Source organism: Bos mutus, chromosome 19, assembly GCF_027580195.1.
Source record: "Bos mutus isolate GX-2022 chromosome 19, NWIPB_WYAK_1.1, whole genome shotgun sequence".
Lineage (NCBI taxonomy): Eukaryota > Metazoa > Chordata > Mammalia > Artiodactyla > Bovidae > Bos > Bos mutus.
The window spans coordinates 10,795,391-10,813,340 of record NC_091635.1 but is presented as its reverse complement, the minus strand read 5'-3'; the positions used below and the strand labels follow the sequence as shown (position 1 = coordinate 10,813,340).

The 17,950-nt window shown below is 46.0% G+C and overlaps 1 protein-coding gene across 1 annotated transcript; it reads left to right on the top strand.

Annotated features, from left to right (window-relative positions):
- The first annotated feature begins 4,192 nt into the window (after window positions 1-4,192).
- Window positions 4,193-15,959, top strand: EIF4A3 (eukaryotic translation initiation factor 4A3). Its single transcript, XM_005889520.3, has 12 exons — window positions 4,193-4,434; window positions 6,410-6,482; window positions 7,102-7,168; window positions 7,958-8,020; window positions 8,854-8,986; window positions 9,190-9,270; window positions 10,478-10,619; window positions 11,483-11,621; window positions 12,243-12,358; window positions 15,211-15,318; window positions 15,419-15,546; window positions 15,728-15,959. The coding sequence occupies exons 1-12, from the start codon at window positions 4,266-4,268 to the stop codon at window positions 15,742-15,744; spliced, it is 1,236 nt and encodes a 411-aa protein (XP_005889582.1). The 5' UTR covers window positions 4,193-4,265; the 3' UTR covers window positions 15,745-15,959.
- Window positions 15,960-17,950: the final 1,991 nt, after the last annotated feature.

The window sequence follows — 17,950 nt, the reverse complement described above, 5'->3', positions numbered from 1 at the left end:
TTTCTCCTGGCAATCTTGATTCCAGCTTGTGATTCATCCAGCCCAGCCTTTTGCATGATGTACTTTGCATACAAGCTAAATAAGCAGGGTGACAATATATAGCCTTGATGTATTTCTTTCCCAATTTTGAACGAGTCCATTGTTTCATGTCCAGTTCTACTGTTGCTTCTTGACCTGCATACAGGTTTCTCAGGAGGCAGGTAAGGTGTTTTGGTATTTCCATCGTTTTTTAAGAATTTTCCAGTTTGTTGTGATCCACACAAAGGCCTTCGAATAGTCAATGAAGCAGATGTTTTTCTGGAATTCTCTTGCTTTTGCTATGATTTGATGGATATTGGCAATTTGATCTCTGGTTCCTCTGCTTTTTCTAAACCCAGCTTGTACATCATAGTCTGTAAGACCTTTTATGATCTGGCTCAGCTCACTCCTTCTCCCACTCTCCCTCTGGTTCACATTCTGGATTCTGTAACCAGGCTGGCTTTCTGTCCCTTGATTGTGCCAATCCCCTGTTCACCTGGCAGTCTCCACCCTACCTGTCCCTTGTTCCCGGAACCTGGGGTGTTACTGTGGCCACCTCTTCTCACAATTCACGTGGTACCTTCTTCCAGTCACCTGGTAAATCCATCACCCACTAACTCTGCTACTTTGCCTCATTTTATTTGAATCACAGTAATTAAAAAACCTGCAATTGTCTTATTGCCCTTCTCTGGAACACATGCTCTGTGAGAGCAGCACTATCTGTCCTGTTTACTGCTCAATCCAGCCACTGAAACAGTGCCTGCATCAGGAAGGTGAGGCCAAAATGTCAGATGCCAGTTGTGTGGAGTCCCAGGTCTGCCTTGGTGGGGACCGGGTGGTGTTTAGTAGGATGCCCTGCCTGGCTGGGTGGGTTAGAGATGCTTGTGCCTACAAAGGAACAGTGTTTGCCATTTCATACCAGGTGATAGATGTGGTTTCTGGTAGGAAATTGCTCTTTGGGGACAGTCCCTAGGATCTGGGACATCAACTCCTGTGGTGATGACTCATGGAAACCTAGCCCAGCCCAGGAGCACTGCACCCAAACCTCCACCTATCCCAGACAAGATAAGCTGCCTTGATCATCTACACCCTGAGTCCAATAAGGGTTCAGGGAAGAGGAAGGCAGGCTCCTCAGGTGCAGCTGTTCCTGTCTTGCCCACCACTCCGGCGTGAGCTGCGTGTTTCTGTGTTCCTCCTGCCCTCTTGGTCTGGACATCCAGGCACACCACACTGGAGCCCTGGGGACAAAATAGACACAGGCCAGCCCTCCTTGAGATTAGTCTAATCAGGTGAGATAAATCCCTCTCCCAAATTTGGAGACAGTGGGAAATGAGACAGTGGGCTGAACCCTAACCTAACAGGCAGGTCCACCTGAGTGACCACTAGCCCTGGGACAAAGGGCATGGTAAGCCATATAAATACAGTTTTTCAGGGACTCAGAGTGGGGCAGCTTTTACCCCTTGCTGTGTTGGAGGTTACTTTAACTTAGCAGGCTGGGCCTTAGTTTTCCCAGCAGTAGAACGGTTAAAACAATATGACTGCACTCCTTAGTTGAAATGTGATGGAGGTTTCTGATAAGAATTGAAACATTAATCTGGACATGTAAGCAGTGAAATTATGTATTGACAGCTGAGCTGGGCTGTCAATTCCTGCTTTGAAAGTACAGTCTACTCTTAACAGCAGAACTTTAAACTGTGTGGGTAACATCTACAGTGTTTTGGATCATATAAGACAATATTGATGTAGATACCGAGAGACCGATTAGTCACCTTGTAAACCATGTAAACTTGGGCTATCAATAATTACAATACAGTGCTAGTAAATGTATTTTCTCTTCCTTATGATTTTCTTAAAAAAATATTTATTTAGGCCGCACCAAGTCTTAGCTGCAGCACGTGGGATCTTTAGTTGCATCATGTGGGATCTATTTCCCTGATCAGGGATCTACCTTGGGCCCCTGCATTGGGAGCACAGAGTCTTAGCCACTGGACCACCAGGGAAGTCCCCTGCTGCTGCTGCTGCTAAGTCAATTCAGTAGTGTTTGACTCTTAGCGACCCCATGGACTACAGCCTACCAGGCTCCTCCATCCATGGGATTTTCCAGGCAAGAGTTCTGGAGTGGGGTGCCATTGCCTTCTCCAGGGAAGTCCCCTATGATTTTCTTAATAATATTTTCTTTTGTCTAGCTTACTTTATTGTTAAGAATACAGTGTATAATTCATAGAAATACAATATGTGTTAAAGACTATATTATGGGTAAGGCTTCTGGTCAACAGAGTTGAGTTTGCAGTAAGTCAAAGGTTATATTCAGATTTTCAAGTATGCAGGGAGTTGGCGCCCCAACCCCCATGTTGCTCAAGGGTCAGCTTGGGTGGAAGCTTCGGTCCAGCATAACATGCCTACACAGAGCAAATATTTTAACAAGCGTGAAGAGCCAGGCTTCTTCCAACACACTATTGCTTAGGTTATTCTCACCTTCTGGTAACAAAGCAAAGTGTGTTGCAGGGAATTCCCTGGTGGTCCAGTGGCTAGGACTTTGCGCTTATACTGCAGGGAGTGGGTGGTTCCGGCATCCTCATCAGGCACATTTAAAAGATCAATTATACGGACATATTCATACCTCAGGATAAGAGTGTCAGAAGTAAGACCCCCTTTACTTGTTTGCTGTGTGCTGTGCTTAGTTGCTCAGTCATGTCCGACTCTTTGCAAACCCATGGACTGTAGCCCGCCAAGTTCCTCTGTCCACGGAGATTCTCCAGGCAAGAATACTGGAGTGGGTTGCCATGCCTTCCTCCAGGGGATCTTCCCAACCCAGGGATCATTTGCTGTCAACATACTGCAAACCTCTGCTTTCTAATGTGCCTGGTTTAGTGGATAAAATGATTACCTAGTTTTCACTAAATTAACCTTCACAAGAGGCCAGCAGTTCAAGCAGTTCTGGAAAGAGGCTGTGGATTAAAGATATACCTAGTGACTGGAGGGGCTTCCTGGCTGGCTCAGCGAAAAAGAATTCGCCTGCCAACCAAGTTCCATCCCTGAGTTGGGAGAAGATCCTCTGGAGAAGGAAATGGCAGCCCACTCCGGTATTCTTGCCTGGGAAATCTAATGGACAGAGCAATCTGGCTGGCTACAGTTCATGGGGTCGCAGAGTCGGACACGTTAGTGACTAAACCACCACAGTGATGTAAGGCAAGCAAACAATGGTAAAGGACAGAGCTGGCACCTGAGCAGGTTTGTTTCACGAAGTTAAAGACGCTATTCTCTCACGACACAGAGGAACCCGCGGCAGGTAGCGACGGTGGTTCAGAAGCCGATTCTGAGGAGCCGGATTCTTAGAGGCACTTAGAGAAGTTTAGGGTAAGATGCCATAACTGGTAATATTCTACAGGGCAACCGAAAGCCATCACCTCCAGGGCCATCTTTTCTGCAGGGCGGGATTTATTAGCGCCGCCACCAGACACGCGAAATACAGGGACTCAAAGAACAAGGAGACGCAGTCCAAGGTCACGCGACCAGTCCTGGAGGCCCTGGAGCTGGAGACCATCTCAGAAGCCTTACTCTCCCACACTCGACCCCGGGTAGGAGCTTTTCCATTAGCAGGTTAAAAACCGGCCTGGGGGTGGGATTGGGGGGTGGTTAAAATGAGAGCTGAGAAGCAGGCAGTTAGATTCCAGATTTTTCAAAAGCAGACGATGTACAGTGGGGATTTCCATCAGAAGGCAGTGTTAACGAGTAATAACGCGTGTGCCGGTGCCGGGTTGGGGACGTGCGCCCAAGTTCCCACTCGAAGCAGGGCCACCAAGGAGATTTCGCATGGAGCACTGGCGTGGCCTACAATCCCGTCTGCAGGGGCTACAGGTTTAACGGTCCCGCACAGAGAACCCGTGAAACGCGGGGCGGGAGGGAAACCAATTCAGCCCGAGAGCCCACCCAACAGGGCCACACGAGGTAGGCTCCTCGGCGCCCCGCTGCCTCCGCACCGATTAATCTTAGGAGTGAGTAGAGTTCGGCCCTGCGAGATCCCAAACGAGGCCCTCCCGAGCGAGAGCCGCAGTAACCCCAGTCTCTCCGCGGCCAGCCTCCGTTCCCCTTTCACGTGACCAGGAACGCCCCGCCCCTTCCGAGGAGTGGCCCCGACGCACATTCGTACGCACACGCGATGGCGTCACTTCCTGGCGGCGGCGGCGCGGGGCCTTGCTTCCGCTTTCCGCTACGGCGCGCGCTCGGCTCTCAGCCCGTTCGGTATCATGGCGGCTACGGCCACGATGGCGACCTCGGGTTCGGCGCGGAAGCGGCTACTCAAAGAGGAAGACATGACCAAAGTGGAATTCGAGACTAGCGAGGAGGTGGACGTGACCCCCACATTCGACACCATGGGCCTGCGGGAGGACTTGCTGCGCGGCATCTATGCCTACGGTAGGTAGGTGGGCTCGGGCCGCGGACTGGATGCGCCCACGGAGAGAGCAGGGGCCCGGCCGGGGCTGGGGTCCGAGACTGGGAGTCCTGCGGCCCTGGGGGCTGGCGGTCGGAGGTGAGGCCTAGCCCGGGGGCCGTACCCGCGTTTGTGTCGGCTGGTTCAAGTGTTCTCTCGGCAGGGCGTCGTGCTGGGTCCCGCGAGGGCTGCAGGGTTCTCTGTGCACTCCCAAGTCATTCATTCAGTGGATGACTGTCTTGTAACAGATGCTAGAACGTGCGCGGCTGTAGGCACTGAGGGCTTAGCAGTGAACCAGACAGGCCTAGGGAGCTTAAGTTGCATTTGGGAAAAAGTGGTAATGGCTACGAAGAAAATAAAGCGGGTTAACTGAATCAAGCATGACTGGGTGAGGAAAGAGTTAATAGGGTAGTTAGGTTTGGGACCTCCCAGGCTGGCATTTGACCTGAGACCTGGAACAAAGCCCGTTATGAGTAGATTATGGTAGAACCGAGCAGAGAGAGAAGCTGGTCCCAGAGCCCTGCAGCCTGAAGCCTTGTGTATTCCAGAAAGAAAAAGAATTCCCCTTGTCCTGGGAACCTAGGGGCAAGATTGGGGCGCGGGGAGGGGTACAGCCAACAAACGTGGTGCCAGATGATGAAGAATTTGAATTTTATTTCTGAGTCCAGTGGGAGGCCTCTGGAGGGTTCTAAACAGGAAAGTGGTGGGATCAGATTTACAGTTACAGAGGTGGTCCTGGGTGTCTGAAAACGGGGGGAGGCGAGGCAGGAGAGGAATCAGGGAATGTTAAGAGGCTTTTGTTCCAGTCCAGAGAAACGATGATGGTATTGTGTTGGAAATGGGAGTGCTGACGGGGTTTGATTGTGGATTGAATGTGAGGCTCAGAGGAAAGTCCTGGGTGTGTGAATAACTGGGTAGGTGATGATGCCCTCTCTTCTGGTGGGGGGCACTGGAGGGAACTCTTACTGGATGAGTGGAGCTTGAGGGACCTGTGAACTATCCAGTGGGACATGTAAAGGAGGCAGCTGGGGAGCCTGAGAAGAGGTAGGGTTGGGGATGCAGATGGGAGTGATCAACACTTGTGCTTAATGCCTGGGACTGGGACAGACATTTTTCTATCCAGCAGTCTCTGACACTGTGACAGTTCAGCACAGAGAAAGTGCTGAGGGAATGGGAGTTGGAGAGCCATAGCAGCCAGGCCTGGTAGTGTGGCTGACAGCCCTATCTGCCTCTGGGCACCCAGGACATCGCTGCCCTAAAAACACTGTTTTTAGTTTCCCAGTCCATGTGCTGAGTCTTCTTGAGGGGTTTAATTCATCTGTTATATTTGCTTTTGTGTTAGATAGGAAAATGTATTATATTTTAGAAAACTACCAGAAATTGAAGTATGCTGTGTTTATTTTCTTGCACTATAGAGGGATGGTGTTGTAGTTCATGTAGCTGCATCAAGCAGGAATGTGATCCAAGCAGTAGATGAAATGGAGTTCTAGGTGATATGAACAACTTGCAGACTTACTACTGGTTGGGAGTGGTGACTACAGTACTGATTGGTTTATCCTCCTTTTTTACCTTAAAAAGTAACGTCACAGAACCCCCAGCAGTGCAGGTTATTGTAATGTAGCCAAACAATACACAAGTAATTGGAGTAAAGTGTGAGCCTCCCTCACCCCCATTCTCCAGGAGTAACCACATTCTTTTTTTAACCTCAGGTCTCTCTGTTTTGCAACAATGTTCCTTAAAGATTGTTTCTGTATAAATAAGATTATGTGTTGGTATGAAAATCCCCTTCAGCCTAGTACTTCATTCAGTAGTTTCTTCTGAGTTCAGTATGTTGGACATTGGGTTACGAGTAGGTGGGGAATTTTAAAAAGATACCATCTTCCCCACAAGGAGCTCCAGTTATGGTTTTAAGTATGCTGTCCTAGTGGCTAGAGCTCATTTTTTTGTTTTAATTTACAGGTTTTGAAAAACCATCAGCAATCCAGCAGCGAGCTATTAAGCAGATAATTAAAGGAAGAGATGTCATTGCGCAGTAAGTCTGCTCATGCAATAGGAGTCAGGCTCTAGTCAGCCCAGGAATCTGTAGTTTAGTGCTTCTCCATTCAAACGCCTTTACCAGCTCTTGACTGGACTTCAGCTGTGGGCTGTTTTTATTTTTGTGTCCTCCACTCTAGAAAGCATTCTTTTTTTTTCTTTAAGCCAGATTTACTTACTTATTGTTTGGCATATACATTAATACTCTTTTAATAGCTTTGTTTCTGATTTGCCTTATTTTTAAAGACTCATTTACCAAAAAAAAAAAAAAAGTCTGAAATTGTAGAAAAGAGTTATATAAAAGGTAATCCTTTGCTGCTGCCTGGAACACCCATTCTACAGATTCTGCAGTTCTGTAACCCCCCGATGCAAAGGCCACTTTTACTGTCCTTAACACCTGTGATTTAAAGGTTGTGCCTAAGTCCTGCCCCCTTGTGGTTAAGATGTTGGTTAGGGCATTGGGGTCAGTGAAGGGGGGACTCTCCTTGGAAGAAGCTGCCTAAGTGCTTCTGCAGCCCACCGCCTCAGAGCACTGCTGCAGCAGGGGTTACATGAATGGGAGCAGAGGCATGTAGCCCAGCATTCTACATCCCATTTATCTGTGTTTTCTTTACTAGATCTCAGTCTGGTACAGGCAAAACAGCCACCTTCAGTATTTCTGTCCTCCAGTGTCTGGATATTCAGGTAATCTTAAACTTTAATCCTTGGAAATACTTCCTTTACCTTCTGTAACTACAATCTTCAAGAAGTACAGTTCTTAAATATATCTAGTTGTACTGAATAAACATATTTTAAGAGAATCTTAATTGTACACTAGTATCTGAGCTAATATCCTGTCAGAAATTCCTTTTTATTTAAACCGTTTTTTAAAATTTTATTGAAATGCAGTTGATTTGCAGTGCTACATTAGTTTCAGATGGACAGCAAAGTGGTTCAGATGTGTGTGTGGATATATATACACATATGTATATACTTTTAAAGATTCTTTTCCATTATAAGTTATCTATTTTATATATATAGTAGTGTGTATATTTTAATTCCAAACTCCTAATTTATCCCGCTCCCCAACTTTTCCCATATAATAACCATAGATTGTTTTCTGTGTCGTAAATTGGGAGGCTTTTGTTGACTAGTGGAAATCCTTGTCTGCAAACAAGAATCCTGACTAGTATACCTCATTATTGCTGCTTGTCTGGTTTAAGTAATATTCAGACTTGCTTACCTGAAATCAGATGTGTGGTTAACATGAGGTGATATTCAGAATAGATCTGAGTCTGAATATGTGCGGTCTACCTGGAGAAGGGAATGGCACCCCACTCCAGTATTTTTGCCTGGAGAATTCCATGTACAGAGGAACCTGGTGGGCTGCAGTCCATGGGGATGCAAAGAGTCGGACACAACTGAGCAACTAACACACACACACCCCTCGAAAATACTGAGGTTCTCTATTTTCTGACAAAAATTATTTCCTAGGTTCGTGAAACCCAAGCTCTGATCTTGGCTCCAACAAGAGAGTTAGCGGTACAGATCCAGAAGGTGAGTGGTTACAGATGGCGGGATCGCGTTTGCGAGTGCACTTGATCCTCGAACCGCATGAGTTTGAACTGCATGAATCCCATTTATATGCAGGCTTTTAAAAATGAATATATACTACAGAACTGCCTGATCTGAACTTAGGTGGCTCCAAGGATAGGGAGGGCTGACTGAAGTTGTGTAGATTTCTGACTAAGCTTGGGTTTTGGGGTGTCTGGAGTCCGTATATAGGTATATCATCCGTATATCATCCCTCTCTGCCATTCACACTGGTCAAGCCAACTGATTGACTTAATTGAATCTGTTTTGTCTCTTCTATTGGGTTTTCCCCCTGATTCCTCATGTTTTGCCATAAATCACTGGTTTGTATGAAGTCATCTTTAGTTCTACTTGTATGATTCCCCTTAGTTTTTTGTAATCTTACAATTATAACTTTTTTCAAAAAAAAGTCCATCTTAATAAAAATAATTGTAACTATTTGGTCTTTATAGTGTAAACATTGTGGAAATGGAAATGTGTTTGTTAAGATGTTAATATTGTCTCTGGGTGGTAGGATTGTGAATTTTGCATGTTTTCTTATTTTTCTATAGTTTCTAATACATACTGCTTTTATAATAAGAAAACAGTAAAACTAACTTCATTCTGGTGCAGAAAAAAATGGAAGGAAGAGACTTAGGCTGTCTGTAGTTTTATGATAGAAGTAATAGCATAAATAATACCTGATGGTCGTTTTAAATTAGAATAGAAGCAGTCTTCATTTGGGGAGAATGCAGATGTTTCTGACTTTAGAGTGGTCTTGGCGCAGACCTTGGACATGAACCTGTGTTTTAATTCAGGGCCTGCTTGCTTTGGGTGACTACATGAATGTCCAGTGCCATGCCTGCATCGGGGGCACCAATGTGGGGGAGGACATCAGGAAATTGGACTACGGACAGCACGTTGTCGCCGGCACACCTGGGCGTGTCTTTGGTGATTAATTGCTTTTGTCTATAAAAAGAGCTTCAGTGATAGAGGACTATTTTCATTTTGATATGCTACCTGATAACTTTTTGCATTTGAGTAACTTTTAAGAAGTGGAGGGAAGGTCCCTGAAATGCGATGAATACTGGTTGAAATGGCTGGCTCTTTACTTATAACCTGACCTCTACTTATTTGGAAATCTAATTTTATAGATATGATTCGTCGCAGGAGTTTGAGGACACGTGCTATCAAGATGTTGGTTTTGGATGAGGCTGATGAAATGTTGAATAAAGGTATGAATAACAAGAGTTTTCTAGAATTGGGATGTGTTTCATGTATTTCTACTAAAATACATGAGGACAAATATGTGAGGACCCCTAAGTGACAGCAGTTGTGCTCTTAACACAGTGGGAAATGTGTAATGACAGCTGTCACCGTGGCTCAGTAGCAGCTGTGACCAGTGCCTCAGAGTCTTCACGCCTCTGTTCCCTGCACACCCCTCTCCGCGGTCTTACTTCCACATCAGGGGGCTGGGTGGGTCATCTCTAGATGTTCTGGTCGCCCAGTGTAAAGGGAATAGTTTCCTTCTCAGGAGTCACCAGTAACTCGTGGGGTTCTTCCCAGGTGTTTTTCTGGTCCCTGGTCCTTGAGCACTTCTCTTAGAACCTAGAGGCTAATGGTGTCCCTTGGAGCTGCCCTCCACCCCACGTCTGTCTGGGGCCCCTTACCTGGAGGTCCTGCTCATCAGCTAAGTTAAAGGTACAGTTACTACAAAGTGAGGTCTCTAGACCAGCAACATCTCTGTCAGCTGGGAATGCACTGGAAACACAGCGTCTGGACCCCTGGTCTCAGCAGTCAGGGCCTCGCAGCTGCCTGCCCCCTTCTTATGTGCTGTCTCCTAACCCTGTCCTGCAGAGGTGGTGGTGTGGTGACCCGAGGGTGAGGTCCTGCTTGCCAGCAGATTTTATTCATCCTGTACCCTGTGAAATAATGTAAACTAGTTGCATTCTTAATAGGGAGGTTTTTTAAGTCAAGATATCACTGACATCTAACATTTTCAGGTGAACAACATGACTCAGTATCTGTGGGAGATTGGTTTTGAATGGGAGGTTTTTAATTGAAGATTTTTTGGTGAAAATCCAGATCTCTGGATTTACTTAAAATATGGCAGGTTTGGCCACCATGGGTGTACATCCTCAGGGCACCAACAGCTGGAACTGAGGTATGACCACCTGGCAGAGGCCCAGGGTTATGGGCTCAGGTTTCTGTTGCTTTTAACTGTTGGCATCCAGGACTCTTGGGTGGGATCATGGTCGCCAGAGCACACCAGGGAGAGAAGAGGGGATGTGAGAATTTGGTCCAGCTCTGTAAGAAGATTCCTTGTGAAATCTCATACCTTAAAACCACAATGTTACACCTAATTAAATGAACAATTGATGTGCAACTTATGTCAGAGTGTACAGCCTTAAAAGTTCCTGTGTGTCTCATGCCTCATCCCAGGTTTCAAAGAACAGATCTACGATGTGTACAGGTACTTGCCCCCAGCCACACAGGTGGTGCTCATCAGTGCCACACTGCCCCACGAGATCCTCGAGATGACCAACAAGTTCATGACCGACCCCATCCGCATCTTGGTAAAACGGTGAGGACGCCCTGTTTCTCAAGAGAGACTAAAACATAGCATAGTTGTATCAGGTTTTCAGTTCAGTTCTGTTGTTCAGTCGTGTCCAACTCTTTGTGACCCCATGGACTATAGCATGCCAGGCTTCCGTGTCCATCACCAACTCCTGGAGCTTGCTCAGACTCATGTCCATCGAGCGGTGATGCCATCCAACCATCTCATCTTCTTTTGTCGCCTTCTGCCCTCAGTCTTTCCTAGCATCAGGGTCTTTTCCAGTGAGTCAGTTCTTTGCCTCAGGTGGCGGAGTTTTGGAACATTACCATCAGTCTTTCCAATGAATATTCAGAACTGATTTTCTTCAGGATTAACTGGTTTGATCTCCTTGCAGTCCAGGGGACTCTAGAGTCTTCTCCAACACCACAGTTCAAAAGGATCAATTCTTTGGCTCTCAGCTTTCTTTATGGTCCAACTCTCACATCCATACAGAACATGAAAATTCTTCTAACTTTTTTCTTTTGAAAAGCAAGCTTTTATATATTCTCCTTTGATTCAGTAATTTCAGGTGTAAAAATTTGCTGATAGTATTTATTTATCAGTGAGATTATTTGTTGCTGGGAATAAAATGTGTATTCTATTAAACAGCCAAACATTTTGTTTAGAACCATATACAGGGTGTGGTTAAAGGTTCAGCCTAACCCTGAGCTTGGGCTCATGCAGTGGAAGTGGTGACTCCTGGGAGGATGTGGCAGGTGGGCGGGGTGGGGATCTAATGACCAGACTCCTGTGCTGCCAGGGTTCAGGTTGGCACCTGGAATGGCACCTGGGCTGTGTGCGCCTCGTTTGTGTTGGAGGGATGAGTTGATAAAATTGTCTTTGTCCTCCAGTGATGAACTGACTCTCGAAGGCATCAAGCAGTTTTTTGTGGCTGTGGAACGGGAAGAGTGGAAGTTTGACACCCTGTGTGACCTCTATGACACGCTGACCATCACACAGGCTGTCATCTTCTGTAACACCAAGAGGAAGGTGCGTGGTTGTCCTGGCTCTTTAATGTCCTTGTGGCAAAACAAAAAACGAAAATCATAGAACTTAGACTTTTTCTGTTGAAGGCCAGAAGTACATGTTTTAGGCTCTGGGTACACGGTCTCTGCAGCATACACTTGGCTTTGCCCTTTAGATCAAGTTGCTATATGTGATGGGTGGACAAGCAAGTATGTCCAGAGAACACGTGTACAGGGTGTTGGTCTGGTCCCATGATTGTAGGCTCGGGACCACTAGTGTGGATGGCACCGGAGCCTGCATTCTCTGAGCTCCCAAGTGATGCTGATGTGCAGGTAGAGCTGAGAACCCTGGCAACTTTCCTTGGAAAAGGAGGATTTGGACTACATTCCAAATAAGATTGGAATTTAAATTTCTAATGAACATTGACACACATATATATGAATTTTTTTAAAGAGAATTTTTGCCCCAATATTTGCTGGGCAAATTTAAGTTTTCTACACATCCAGTGAAGATCGGTGTGAGTTTTAAGAACACTTGTTTTGTGAGTATTTGTATTGGTCCTGCAGGTAATTGACATGAAATCCTGAATCCAGTCTCTGGTTTGGTTTGTGAGCTTACGGCAGCACCTGTCTATTCCATCTGTAGGTTGACTGGCTGACGGAGAAGATGAGGGAAGCTAACTTTACCGTGTCGTCCATGCACGGGGACATGCCCCAGAAGGAGCGAGAGTCCATCATGAAGGAGTTCCGGTCAGGTGCCAGGTAGGTTGGATGCGCCCTCTGCTCCTGTGCTGAGGCCACTGGCTAGCATTTACGGGGTGTTACCTGAGCTCAGGGAGGTCGCTGACATGCTTGGTGAGCAGGGCAGCCACTGTGATGTGACAGACTAGGCTGAGGTGAGAACTAACCTTAACTAGAGGATCAGTTGTCTTATTTAGAAGCATATTTTTCTTGTTTCCAAAAAAAAAAGGGGGATTTTCTGTTTATCCTTTTTTATTGGTTTTAGCTTAATCCCACTGCAGCTGGCGAACCCACTTTGTATGATTTCTTTCCCTGAGTGTGTATTCAGAGTTGCCTTGTGGCCCAGCATGGGGTTGGTTTAAGACCATTCTTTGTGCTCGGACAGGATGGGTTCTGCGCTGTGCTGGCGTCCTGTGTCCTGGCTGTGCCTGTTGGCTTTCAGTGGGTTAATTGTGTTTCTCAGACCTGCATCCTTACCCCTCTCCCCTTGACTCTGTTCCATCTGTGTTGAGAGTGCTGGTCTTTCTCTTGGGGGTTCTGCTTGTGTGTCCAAGTTCAGAATTACTAGACGTCTGGAGGATTTAGCCGTTACCTTGGAAGTACCTGCCCCGCTTTACTCGGGCCTCTGTCCTGAACCCTGCCTCCTTCGTGTACCTTTCTTCCTGCACATCTGGTTTCCAGACTTAAGCTTTGGATGGTTTCATGCAACCAGCATAGAGTTGGGTTTTGTTTTTCCTCTCCTTTAAAAAAAAAGTTAGTTGGTTTATTTGGCTGCACCAGGTCTTAGTTGCAGCTCATGGAATCTTTAGTTGCGGCTTGTGTGGTCTTGTTCCCCGACCAGGGATTGAACCCAGGCCCCCTGAATTGGGAGCTAAGAGTCTTAGCCCGTGGACCACCAGGGAGGTCCCTGTTTTTCCTTTTCTTTTAATCTGATGATGATTGCTATCTTTTAATTGGAATATTTAGCCCAGTTTTGTTTAATGTAAATACTGCAGTTATTGTTTGTTGTTCAGTCACTCAGTTGTGTCTATCTTTAAGTGTATTTTACGTGTTATTTCTTTAGTTTGGATTTTATTCTTGTTATTCCTTTCTTCACTTTTTATTTTGGAAAATGTTTATATTTTATTTCTTTGTGTTATTTAGCTGCTGATGATGCTGAAGAGTTATCAGCAACTGTGGTTGATGGTACTTTTATCATCTCCCCTGAGGGTATAGAGAACTTGAAACCCTTGACTTCAGTGACCCTCCAGACTTCTGTTGCTGTTTTCATGTGTTTTAATTTACATGTATTTCAACCCCCACAAGACGTTTTTGCTTCATATGATGAAATGGGTATAATTCATATCATAAATGCTTTGTGCCACACTCGTTATTCTTCTCTCTTTCCTTTATCTCTGAGCAGCTTCTGTCAGGGCTGCATTTCCTTCTGCCTGAAGAATGTCTCTGTATTTTGTGTCATCTGGTCTCTGAAAATGTCTGCTGCTGCTGCTAAGTTGCTTCAGTTGTGTCCGACCCTGTGCGACCCCATAGACGGCAGCCCACCAGGCTCCCCCATCCCCGGGATTCTCCAGGCAAAAATACTGGAGTGGGTTGCCATTTCCTTCTCCAATGCATGAAAGTGAAAAGTGAAAGTGAAGTCGCTCAGTCCTGTCTGACTCTCAGCGACCCCATGGACTGCAGCCCACCAGGCTTCTCCGTCCATGGGATTTTCCAGGCAAGAGTACTGGAGTGGGGTGCCATTGCCTTCTCCACTGAAAATGTCTACTTCATCTTAAAACATCTCCTGATGTTGAAGGAGGCAGTCCAGCAGGGTTGGTCCCAGGAGTCCCGTGGACATCAGGCTCTGGGCGCTCGCATCCCTTACGTGAAGCACCTGGTGCAGTTGGCCTCCCGTGTTTGGTGTTGTCTTGGTTGCCGTTGTTCCTGTCAAGACTCCACTCCTATGAAAACGGTGTCTTTTCTGCAGGCTGCTCCTTAAGTCTGTTTCATTTGTGTTTTGTTTCAGTGGTTTTCACCCTCACGGGTCCATGTGTGATTCGGTTGTACTTCTCCTGTTTGGAGTTTATATGGCTCTTGGCCTTACCCCTCAGGTGGTGCTGTGGGTCCATTCTTTGCTCTCTCTCCGGGGCTCCAGTTCTGTGTGATTATCTGGTAGCAGCAACACCTCTCCTGTTTTTTTGAACTTTTTTTCCTGTTCTATTGTCCCTTGAAACTTTGAAAGTTTCTATACCAGTGATGTCCAGTAGGAATGTAAATCAAGTAAACGTGTTATTTAATTCTGTATATTATTTCAACATACAGTCAGCATTAAAAATATTAATGAGGTTTTTTTGCCCTCCCCCCCCTTTTTTTTGTACTAAGTATCCAAATATAGTGTGAATCTTACAACTTCAGGCAATCTCATTTCAGACCAGCCACTCGGGTGCTTTGTGAGCTGGTGGCCTCAGCATTGGATAGCGTGGGTCTGTGGTGTGTCAGATTCTGTCCTTTGAGAAGGACAGAGTGGTGTGAGTTGCACTTCTAATTAGAAGACGCTGTATGTGTTGTGCACCAAAATCAGTGAGGCTGGTGTACTTGATGTTTTGCTAGACAGAAGTAAAATGTCCTTTCCAAGTAGTGGTGGCTCTAAACAAATTAAATGTAGTAGAGTAAAAGATAGCCTATATATATATGTGTGTATATATTTTTTATTTTAATGAGATAAACACATGATTTAAGTAAGTAAACCAAACACGCCTTCTGAATGGGGCTTTCTGGTGCTGTCCCGCACGCTTCAGCCTGCGGAGGGAACAGTATGAGGAGCCCTAGTGTGCTCATAGCTGGTCTGACCCTTTTCTGCTAGGCGATTGTCTCAAATGCCTTTCTTTCTGCAGCCGAGTGCTCATTTCTACCGACGTCTGGGCCCGGGGGCTGGACGTGCCCCAGGTGTCCCTCATCATTAACTATGACCTGCCCAACAACAGAGAGCTGTACATACACAGGTACGCCATGCAAGCTTCTCCTTGGTTTCATTCTTGTTGGTGGATGTACTGAAACCTTCTTTGCTATGTTTACTAAAGTGATTTTGCTTTATTCTTAAAGAATTGGGCGATCAGGTCGATATGGCCGAAAGGGTGTGGCTATTAATTTTGTAAAGAATGATGATATCCGCATCCTCAGAGACATCGAGCAGTACTACTCCACTCAGATTGATGAGATGCCCATGAACGGTGAGACCCTAAGTCTGTCTGTGATTGTTGTAGGAAGAACTTCCTGGTTCCTAGTTTGGGGCACTTGAGGTTTTCCCATTTTGCTTTGTTTTTGTGAAGTCTTTTGTGAGCTTTTAGTTAACTTTATAAATTTTCATTTTGTTTGTATTATTTCTTATTGTTTATCTTTCTTCACTTTCAGTTGCTGATCTGATCTGAAAAATCTGCTCACTGGAGCCTCTTCATCTATTTTGTATCCATTTGGAAATATTTAGAGGCGGTTTCTATTTAATGGGGTTTGTGCGAACTCTATTCTCGAAGCACCTCCTTCCCCCCCACCTCACCCCAGAATGAACTCTGGAGATGGGGCCACCTTTTTTTACCCATGTGTAAATAATGCATTGCTTTCTTTTTCATTAAACATTTAAAACTTTTCCCATAAATTCTAATTTGTATTTCTTAAGGTGGACCCAGCTCTTACTGTCTGTATGATCTCCTTTTACTCTGAATTTTGACCTTTAAGATGGTGAAATAGAAATGGTAAGCTGCCTGGCCTCTCCATACTTCCCCAGATTGGTACTCGATCCCATTTCTTAAGGATGGCAGGTGTGGGAGTCAGACCATCAGCACTTTTCTTTGGGTTGGCCTGGGTCTGTGTGCCTGGGTGTAGAGAGCAAGATAGGATCCCTGGGCGGATAACTGTAAGGAACCGTTCATAGCCAGGCTTCTCTGGGTTAATGAGCCCACCTGTCATGGCTGAGGAGGGGCCAACAGGAAACCAGCCACAAGGGAAGACACCTGAGAAACTCAGCCTAAATCAGATGTTGTCAAATAAAGAAACAAATGCAGACGTCCATAGAAGTGTACCCTTGGGGATGATTCAGAAGCAGTATGTGATTTCCAAAGGTTTCATAACCATTAGCCCTGAGTGTTGGTGAAGATGTTGGTGCGTGATGTTCATGTGAGTAGGTACAGACTTTCTGGAAGGCAGCCGGACTCTTGGGCAGTAGGAGCCGTTGGAATACTCCCCTTTGAGGGAGTCACTGCCATCGGCAGTGGTCTGGAGTGCAGGCTGCACAGGTGTGCTCACCAGTGTCCCCCGGCACCAGGGAAAGGCCTGAAAGGGCTGTGCAGCGCCAGGGGTTGGGGAGGGAAGCGACGTCCTATCTGCACTGATGCACATGGGCGGGGGTTCTTGGGCGAGTGTCTGGGACTGCTAGTGTCACAGGCCAAGTGGGTTCAGTTGCTCCCCATGGTGGCTAAGTGTTGGAGTTGGTGTGGAAATAACCCAAATGCCCACTGAACTGAAAGATGCAAGTACATATGATGGATATTGTTTGGCAATAGGAGGGAATGAAGAGCTGGCACATGTTGCGATTTGAACCTTGAAATAGGCTGAGTAGAACAAGCCAGTCACAAAGAGCCACACAAGTGCTTCTGTTTCTATTAAATGTCCTCAATTGGTAAATCCATAGAGACAGCGGATAACCGGTTTTCTGGGGGCTGAGAGGGAGTGACTGCTAAAGGGTACAGGGCTTCTTTGAGGGTGATGGAAATGTTCTGGAACTAGAAGTATGGTTGCACGACTCTATGAATATACTAGAAGGTACAGAATTGTACATTTTAAAGTGGTAAATTGTGTGGTATGTGAACTGTATCAAAAATCAGGTGGGGAATCTAACACTTCCTCTAAATTATACTTAAAAAGGGCATGAGCAAGAGGGAAAATACTTGTAAAGCATGTACTCGACAAAAGACAAACTGGAAAATACGAAGAATTTTGTGTGTAGGTAGAATGATTGTCCCCCCAGATGTGTGCTCAGTTGCTTAGTCGTGTCCAACTTTTTGTGACCCCATGGACTGTAGCCTGCCAGGCTCCTCTGTCCATGGAATTTTCCAGGCAAAAATGCTGGAGTTGATTGCCATTTCCTTCTCCAGGGGCTCTTCCTGACCCAAGGATTGAACCCGTGACTCTTGAGTCTCCTGCATTGGCAGGCAGGTTCTTTATCACTAGCGCCACCTGAAATTGGGTTCTAACATGACAAACTCAGAACTGAGGGCTAAGTATGAGGGCTACTAACTGTCTATCAACTTCCATTTTTTTCTTAGGATCTCAGACAATAGTGAAAATAAACAAGGAATTACTGTCTGTCAGTGCTGTGGGCAAGAATACGTCCTAGATAAGAAGTCTCTTAAATCCACCTGAGGGTTTCCCTGATGGCTCAGTGGTAAAGAATCTGCATACTAATGCAGAAAACCGGGGTTTGATCCCTGATCCGGGAGGATCCCACATGGCTCAGAGCAAACTTAAGCCTGTGCTCTAGAGCCCAGGAGCTGCAACTACTACAGCCCATGCTCTCACTCTGAGAAGTCAGAGAAACCCATCCACCCCACCTCCAAATGCCCACATCTTAATCCCTGGAAC